Below are 8,470 nucleotides of genomic sequence, written 5' to 3'. Positions count from 1 at the left end.
CAATAAATCTGAATACTAATGTGGGATATGCTAATGAACCCAGCGGTGCACATCGAGCATGCAAATGCTTATCACGCTATCACGACACGCAGCCCATGTGCGCGAGGGCTGTTGCGCTCCCTCGGCCCCGCCGCGGGACGCCGGGCCCTGGGCCCTGTCCGGAGGCGTTCGCGCGGTGACCCGCGGGGCAGGAAGGACGGGCCTGCGCCAGACAGACCCCCGACAATGCCCACTTCGTTCGGGGCCCGCGGGCAGAGCCGCCCCCGCAGGCCGCCGCCATTGCCCACCGCCTCCCCTCGGCGCCGCCGCGTTTCCAGGCAACGGCGCGCGCCTCGCGCTGGCGGCGTGGTGACGTCACCGCCTCGCGAGAGCTCGCCCCGCCAAGCCGCCCCGCGAGCTTCCGCCCCGCCTCTTTGCGCCGGTGCCGCACCATGGGTGAGTGGAGAGACCCGGGGCCTGCCGACATCCGCCGCCATCCCCCCGCTGCGCTGCCGCATCCGCCCCAGTCCCTCACCGGGTGGCAGCGGGGGCTGCTGCTGGCCTGCGCCGTCTTCCATCGGGGGCGGCTGCGGTAGTGCCGAGCCGCTGGCGGGGGGAGGGTGAGCGGGCCCAACATGGCGGCTGGTGGATGATGGGGGCGGGCGGCCTCGTCTCGGTGTGCCTTGATTTCCTGCAGATCCCGAGCGCTGGGCTTGCTCTTGGTGTCTGCTGCAGATGAGCAGATGCGGGTGAGGTGGAACAGCGTCCAGTGAACTCAGCAGGAGGAGTGCGGGCTGGCACTCTGTAACACTTAACAAGTCGGCGGCTTTTGCCCTTGAGGGAGGTGGCGTGTTCTGCAGGGATGGTCCCCGTTGGGGACCTAGCAGGCTGAGTTGATTTGGGGTGTCTTCCGTAGGGGCTCAGCGGACAGGGGGGATGGGGGTCCCTTCCTATAGCGGACCCACCACATCCTGCCAGTAGCGTAGGATGACTGCTGTAGTGTGCCTGTCAGATCGGCATCGGGCAGAGAGTGCCCAGCACGCGAGGTACGTTGGGAGGCAGCTTCCCAAAGAAGACACAGAAGAGGGGTCTGTGTTCTTTATACAGCTCTGCTGGAAGGGATGTGTTCGGGGCAGATCTGAGTATCAATGATGAAGCTTCTCTAACTGCTGCATAAGGCTGAGTGCACTGTGCGGATACCAACCTTGGAGAGCTGAGGACTCAGAGCCATGCCCTGCTGCTGCAGCCAGGCGGGTTCGTCCCACCCTCTGACCACACTGCTCTCCATTCAGGTATCTCCAGGGACAACTGGCATAAGCGACGCAAGACTGGGGGCAAGAGGAAGCCCTACCATAAGAAGAGGAAGTATGAGTTAGGGCGACCTCCCGCCAACACTAAGGTGAGTGATTGGGCGAGGGTGGTCAGAACTGTGTTTTCAAACTCAGGTTGCTGTTCTTGTGCTGTTAAAGGTTTAAATGCATGCTCTTTGGTGTGGGGTTGAATATCTAACACTACTTCTCTAAAACGTGGTATTTGCCCCTCTGCTGATGGAAAGCAGTGATACATTTTTGCAGTAAGAGGCAATTGGAGTGATGAAGCTTTCACCTTAGGTAGATGCAACAGACCGTTCTGGTCATTTACTGCATCTGCCGATGCTGGGGTTTGTCATAGTTACACTGACCACATTGCCTTCGAGATTAGGACTGTGCTGGGCTCCTGTGAGGGCCATGCAGCACCATCAGCAGCCTGGTGTTTGTTTCTGATTGCAGATTGGCCCACGCCGGATTCATACCGTGAGGGTTCGTGGGGGAAATAAGAAGTACCGAGCCCTTCGGTTGGATGTCGGCAACTTCTCCTGGGGGTCAGAATGTAAGTACATGGTGAGCCTGCTGCGTGGAAGAGAAACCTGTGCTGGTTTTCAGTACTGCAGCAGAGTAGAGGGATGCAAGCATGGATTTGTGGGCTTGGATTGAACATCCTGGAGCTTGCAGCTGAAGCAGCATGCATGGTGATGATGATAACTTTGACTTTATGTGGCTTTAGGGGACTTGGATTTCCACTAAGTTCACAGTGATAGGAGTGTCATAGTTCCACTGAGTGACATGCTTGCCTTTTTATGGGGGAGGGGGACTAAAGAGGGGCTGAAATCCTAAATATGAATAGTTCTTCATAAATGCAGGTCTGTTCAGCAGTGAATATGGTTACTGAAAGGTAAGTGATGCTGTGCAACAGAGAAAGGTGCTGAGGATGCTTGTGAGGCCTGACCAGAGGACAGTATTACATTAGCATGTGCTGTTTATTTCATATTCCTGCTTTGCTGAGCAAAAGTGGGAAGCCTAGAAGCAAGAGGGGATTCTCATATTTCCCCTGAGGAAGGTGGGTTTTCTTTGATCTACAAACTTGACAACACTATCACTTGAGCCTGGGCCCAGTCAGTGTTCCTGAGTAGGACGGTAAAACACCAGTAAGGAAGGTGGTGGGTTAGTGACCTGCGTGGTGTGAGGGGACAGGATGTGCTTTCAGTTATCTCAGAGCATTGTCTGTGCAGTGAAAAGTGCCATTACAGTCAGTATTGCACATGTGAAGAGGCTGGGCATGCCTTGTGACAGGGACGAGGTACATCAGTGAAGGGAGAAGACCCATCTTGTGCATGACCTTTGCATATGTGGAGGGCTGTTTTCAGGGCAAGTGACTGCTAAACAGTCAAGTCTAGTAGCTAAGACTGCATGCTTCAGGTGGGTCTTGGAAGGGTGAAAACACCAGCTTCCCCTCTCAGTTTATTCATAACCCTCACCCTAGAGAAATGATTTCTGGAATGTGTTGCAGAGCAGTCCCGCTTAGTATGGCTTAATTCAGTAATTCTAGGAAGTGCATATAGCATTGAGCCCTGTGTGCAATGTTAGTTGGCATCTGCTGATCTTGCAGTCTGGAAATTTTATTTTCTAGCATTGCTTAGATATTTTTGAGATGAGTTTCAGCAAGGCCACTGATCCTGGTTTTTCATGTAGGAGGGATTTAATTTCCAGGTGTAGATTTCTGTCCTAACAACAGAAAGTTTGACTGATGAAAAATAGATGCATCTTTTAGTTATGTTTAGTTCAGTGCCAGGCAGGCTGGAGGACCCTGGATGGGATGTTGAGTGTGAAGTTATTTAAAGGGTATATGTGAGATGCTGTATACTCAGCTGTCTGATCCCTGTAGGTCTGAACTCATGCTCTTCTTTTGAAAGGCTGCACTCGCAAGACCAGAATTATTGATGTTGTGTACAACGCTTCCAACAACGAGCTGGTGCGGACAAAGACCCTGGTGAAGAACTGCATCGTGCTCATTGACAGCACACCGTACCGGCAGTGGTACGAGGCCCACTATGCCCTGCCCCTCGGACGCAAGAAGGGTGCCAAACTGGTATGCCTGAGGTTGTCCTTCTGGCTCCTGGCAGAGCAGAGTGTGCCCTGCCAGGGGCAGTTACCCATCCTGAACAGACAGGGCCTGCCAGAATAGGGGTTGGGTACCCAGAAGTGCTGGCATTGGTTATCCAAGCTGTGTTCCCATAGGTTCCCAGGATAAGTCTGGCTCTCCTAATGGGGTGCTCAGTTCCAGGAGCTCTCCCTGAGGTGTTATACCCATTTGTGCACAAGGACCTGCCTGTCAAAATCTTTGTCTTCTAATGATGATACCTTTGTCCAGTTCTGCTACTGAAGGGAGAGCGATGACAATTTAGGATGCTGAGGAAGACTTTGCAGGTCGGGTTCTTGTGCTGGTGAGAAGCTTGGGGATTGCTAATTAAACTTAAGCATGTTTTTAAGTGTCTTGAAACTATGCTGAGCCATTAATCTAAGAATCAAACCCTGAACTGCTAGAAGGTATTTAAAACCCCACATGTAGCGTTCAGGTTAATCCTTGCATTAAAAGCAAAGCACTTCTCATCTGAGTGCTGTGTAGTGCAGAAGCAGGGGGAGAGCTTGTAACTTGTCTGCCTGGACTTGCACCACACCCAAGCACTTTAATTATTTCTGCAGAGGGAAAGAGTATTCACTGCTTTTTGTAGGAGGATTAATTCACCAAGGAAACCTTTGCAGTTTCATTGACTTGAGATCAGCCTTCCCTAGGGCACTGTGCTCAGTTGCCAGCAGTGATTCTGGTTAGCAATGTTTCATTTCTTGGTCTCAAAAGCGAAATGCAGCACCTGGTTCTGTGAGATCAAAGTATTTGTACTTTGGCCAGGTATGACTTGGAAAACAGTACAGTGCTGAGAATACAAGGGTCTCCTTCATCATAGTGGAAAACACCTGTGTTAGTGGAAGGTGGCCATTTGTTTAACAATTTTTTTTGCCTTTTCTCTTGGGTTCAGACTCCTGAAGAGGAGGAAATACTGAACAAGAAACGTTCAAAGAAGATCCAGAAAAAATACGATGAGCGAAAGAAGAATGCCAAGATAGCAAGTATTCTTGAGGAGCAGTTCCAGCAAGGAAAGCTACTTGGTGAGTCCCTGGCAGCATTAATGTAACTTGCACTTTCATCTTCTCCAGAGATAACCCACTTGTGGCAGGATGGGGAAATCTGCCTAGCCAGGCTCCTGCAGTTGGTAATTCCTGTTTGGGCTTTGAGAAAGAAATGGGTCTCAAGACTTGCAAAATGGGCAAATGTGTGTCAGAAAAACGTGCTGCAGGCATCTAAGAGCTTTGATGTTTCAAGCTCTGGCAAATAGTTGAGTGAGTGTTCTGAAGTCTTCTGGTGATGAGACCTTTGTCCAGTTCTGCTACTGAACCCGAGCGATGACATTTGGAGATCTGAGGAGGACTTCATTAGGGACTGAGCAGCAGTGCAGGTTCCAGAGCACAGTACCTCAGGAGGGGCTGCTGATGTATGCACATGAACTGGTGACTCGGTTACTGAAGAGCTGCTCGTCTGTGCTGCTGCAGAGAGGCTGCGTGCAGTGTTTGTTCTTTGGTGTGTGCACTGGGGTGGGGAATTGCCAGACTTTTAACTGGATGACTTCTCCTTGCAGCCTGCATTGCCTCCAGACCTGGACAGTGTGGCCGAGCTGATGGCTATGTGTTGGAAGGCAAGGAATTAGAGTTCTACTTGAGGAAGATCAAGGCCAGAAAAGGCAAATGAAAAGCTGTTGTGCTGAGAGAACGAATAAAACCCAGAGTCTACTACCATAACAGGTTGTGTGCTCATTTGTGTGTGCAGTGTGGAGGGGGCTTCTGTAGCTCCACCTGCATTGTAAAATGTGAAGGAAGATGGAACTCTAGGAATCCCTGAGCCCTTTAATGTCTTCAGGCAAAACTTGACCCTGCATGTGCTCAACTAAAACATCTCCATGGGTTCTAAGTGACTTAAAGGACCAAGTATGTGTGAAAAAGTTTGAGAATGTCCAGTACTGGCAACCTATGAGCAGGAGGAAGGTGCAAGTGCCCACCCCCTTTAAGAGTTCCGGGTTCCTGGGAGCTCCTGAGGTCTGTCTGGGCCCCCCTGTTCCTGTGCTGTGTTAGGTCAGCATGTGCTGTGGTTGGGGTGTTGGAGAGGTCAGTGGGGAAATGGGCTAAGTCTGGCTGAAAACTTGGCTGTTATGCCTTCAGCCTCTGCAGCTGGTAACTCGTGCGTCTGCCCTCCACATTACACGAGCTCCCGTCCCCTGGTTCAGGCCAGCAGCCCCTTTTGGTGTTTCCTGCCTGGTTGTACAATTCCCTGCAGGATCCAGTATCTTTTAACCAAACTAGGTGGCACTGCTTAGTGACCAGCTGGTCTTTCCCTGACCTCCTTGGTCTCATTCCAGTGCAAGATCAATTCCTTCTAGCAGAAGGGCCAGGCTCACGTCATGGTCTGTCCCTTTCGAAAGCTGGATACAAACTCCAGCTTTCTGTCCTGTCACTTGTGGTGGAATTGGAAAGCTGTGGTGAACAAAAGCTCTTCTGGATGTTTTGGGCTGATGGTGATACTATTCCTAGAGGCTTCTGTCCTTAAGGAAAGTAAATCTCTGCAAATAGTTGCCCTTTTTGCAGGTATTGGGGGAAGTCAGGAGCCCATCTGAGGGCTGGCCCTGTGCCATGGGGCAGGCCAGGCTCACACACCTTGTGCCTGTCAGGTGAACACACCACACACTTCATGCCATTTCTGTATTTTCACAAAAGCCTCCTTTATCCATTGGATCACTGGTGCAGGTTAGGCTTCCTGCAGCCCCAGCATCACAGTTAGTAGCTCTGGAGGAGGTGGCCGTGATCATCTTGCCCCAAGCAGAGTTGTGGCGAGACCCAAGTCTCATGCTTTAAAAATCCAACTCTCTGCCCCTCAAATAGCTTGGTTTTGGGGAGAGGGTTTTTTTCCTGTGATGCTGCGCCGTGTTTGCCCGGTGTAACAGCAGGAGGTGCCCTGGGGAGTGTGGGTTTATCCTGTGTTGCTGAGCATGAGTCAATGCCAGAGTTGCGTTCTGGAGATTGGTACCTGTTCCAATGGCAGCAGGTTGTGACGTGGGTGTGCACTGGCACTGCCTGACAGATCAGGTCTGTGCTCATGGGCACTGAGCAGAGCTGTTCCCAGCTGCGTTCCACTGCAGTTCAGGAGTCCCTGGCAGTGGGACCTGGGCTGGGTGGGATGTTTGCACAAGCATGTTCCTTCTCCATGGTGATCCAGCGTAAACTTACCCTGCTCTCCAGCAACGCCTGCTTTCCAGAGAGGTGGGGTGGAGGCGATAAGGGCACTTGGCAGGGATGTGTCATGGCTGCTTCCTCTGAGTGTGTTTCTTCTCTCCCCTTGTCCTCCACAGAGTGCAAACAGCATTCAGGGTGTTTATGGGGAACTTTGTACAGATGGAGAAACTCAGGCTTATGGAGCAAATGCCAGCTTGGTGTCAGAGCAGGGTTATAAACTTGTCCCCTGATGAGCAGGATTATGGCTCATCAATGCACACTGCTTACAAAGTTACTGCTCTGAGAAATGCAGCTGCCAAGGGCAACCGCCCACGGGAACGAAAGTGGCACCTGGAGCTGCGCTGGAGGTGTGACATGGAAACAGGACAGGGGCAGCCGGCCAGGGGTGTGTGGCACTTCACTCCCAAGGTGGCTCAGGCTGTGGGATGCACAGCCCTGTGGATGGTGCAGGGAGTGGGCAAGCCTGCCGTGCTCTGAGCCAGGAAGTGATGGGCAGGGGCTGCGGCTAAGCACAGCTTTAGCCTGGCTAGACTTAGGAAGTGCAAAAGCCTGGGCTAAGGACCTTACCCACTTCTGATAGATGCAGAGTCTGAATTTTAAGAGCTGCTTTCATAGGATGACCAGTCAGCACCATAACCCAGGTGGAATCACTTGTTTTGTGTGCTGCTCCTTGCTGTTGAGTGGCTCTCTCAGCTCCACACAGTATTAACTTCGGGGTATTTTCACAGGACATGATCCAAGCCAGGAAATGACCTTGTGGTTACACTTTAATAGGTCCAGTAGTGACCTGGAAGGCAGTGGGGGAGAAGCAGGGATGGCTTGTTGAGGAAATTCGGGAGCTTTAAAGGAAGGGGGACTTGCAGGAAAGGGAACATTTTAACTAGTATACTTAGAGAAAACACATGTCTGAGTGTGCTGGGGCTGTCATAGGCAAAGAAGAGGGAACACCGGGTTTGGTGACACCTCCCTGCCACCTGTCACAGATGGAGATTTGGGAGGGGGCTGCAGGTACCAGAGCAGGGGCTGGACAAGACCCAGTGGGGTGATTTGGGTCACTCCCCTTTGCAGCCGTGGCATCTGAGTTTAGGCTTCATGAGAAGGAGGGGAAAGGACAGGACATTACATCATTCCCAGCAGCCCTGGGAATGGGACCCCGGGGTATGTGATCAGAGGGGGCACCCAGGAAAGGGCTGAAGGTATTTCTAGAGCACAGGTGAAAAATGGCAGCTGTTGTTTACCCTACTCAAAATCTGCAGCCATGGGCTGGGCTGTAGCCCCTGAAGACAGCTGCTAACCCTGCCTGTCCTGTCTTTGCCCTGTGGCAGTTTCTGGTCCTTCTGTGTCCCTGTGGGGATTTGGGGATGGCATGAGCCAGGGTACACTGAAATACTCTGGCTGTAGTACTTGGCAGAGGGTGGTGGAGGGATATTAAAGGCTGGGATAGTTTCCCAGGGCCCAGGAGGGTGCAGGGAAGGAAAAATTCCAGCTGGATATAAACCTGTGGGAAACATTCATGAGTGACAGGAGACATGAAGGGAAATCAACCCATCCTCATCCCCAACCCAGGTGGGGCTGGGACTGAGCAGTGCTAGGACTGAGCAGTCCCACCATGGCTGCTGGAAACCACACTGCACTCTGCAGGAAACACCACTTCCTTTGCCGGCCAGAGCACCGCGTCCTGCCCTGCCCAGCTCCCTCCCTTCCTGCCTGGGCACCAGGCCCAGGACAGCTCCAGAGCAGACAGGGTGGCCAATGCAGCTTCCAGCCTGGAGAATGTCCCCCTGGGCAGGGGGAGCAGGACTTAAGGGTCCCCCCCATCCCCAGAGAAGGGCTGGAGC

At 52.4% G+C, this 8,470-nt stretch overlaps 1 protein-coding gene and 5 non-coding genes across 6 annotated transcripts; all 6 read left to right on the top strand.

Annotated features, from left to right (window-relative positions):
• The first annotated feature begins 343 nt into the window (after positions 1 to 343).
• RPS8 (ribosomal protein S8) lies at positions 344 to 5,147 on the top strand. Its single transcript, XM_039555970.1, has 6 exons — positions 344 to 435; positions 1,272 to 1,378; positions 1,749 to 1,848; positions 3,209 to 3,384; positions 4,331 to 4,460; positions 4,988 to 5,147. The coding sequence occupies exons 1-6, from the start codon at positions 432 to 434 to the stop codon at positions 5,095 to 5,097; spliced, it is 627 nt and encodes a 208-aa protein (XP_039411904.1). The 5' UTR covers positions 344 to 431; the 3' UTR covers positions 5,098 to 5,147.
• LOC120410427 lies at positions 1,119 to 1,203 on the top strand. Its single transcript, XR_005602559.1, has one exon. It is a non-coding gene; the product is annotated as a small nucleolar RNA SNORD55/SNORD39 (small nucleolar RNA).
• Positions 1,562 to 1,665, top strand: LOC120410430. Its single transcript, XR_005602562.1, has one exon. It is a non-coding gene; the product is annotated as a small nucleolar RNA SNORD46 (small nucleolar RNA).
• On the top strand, positions 3,641 to 3,713 carry LOC120410428. The gene has a single exon (XR_005602560.1). It is a non-coding gene; the product is annotated as a small nucleolar RNA SNORD38 (small nucleolar RNA).
• LOC120410429 lies at positions 4,708 to 4,778 on the top strand. Its single transcript, XR_005602561.1, has one exon. It is a non-coding gene; the product is annotated as a small nucleolar RNA SNORD38 (small nucleolar RNA).
• Positions 5,148 to 5,706: 559 nt separating the features above from the next.
• Positions 5,707 to 5,836, top strand: LOC120410438. Its single transcript, XR_005602570.1, has one exon. It is a non-coding gene; the product is annotated as a small nucleolar RNA SNORA35 (small nucleolar RNA).
• The last annotated feature ends 2,634 nt before the right edge of the window (positions 5,837 to 8,470 follow it).

The sequence above is a fragment of the Corvus cornix genome, chromosome 8, assembly GCF_000738735.6.
Source record: "Corvus cornix cornix isolate S_Up_H32 chromosome 8, ASM73873v5, whole genome shotgun sequence".
Classification (NCBI taxonomy): Eukaryota; Metazoa; Chordata; class Aves; order Passeriformes; family Corvidae; genus Corvus; species Corvus cornix.
The sequence above is the reverse complement of the archived record's forward strand: the minus strand, read 5'-3'. Positions and strand labels throughout refer to the sequence as shown.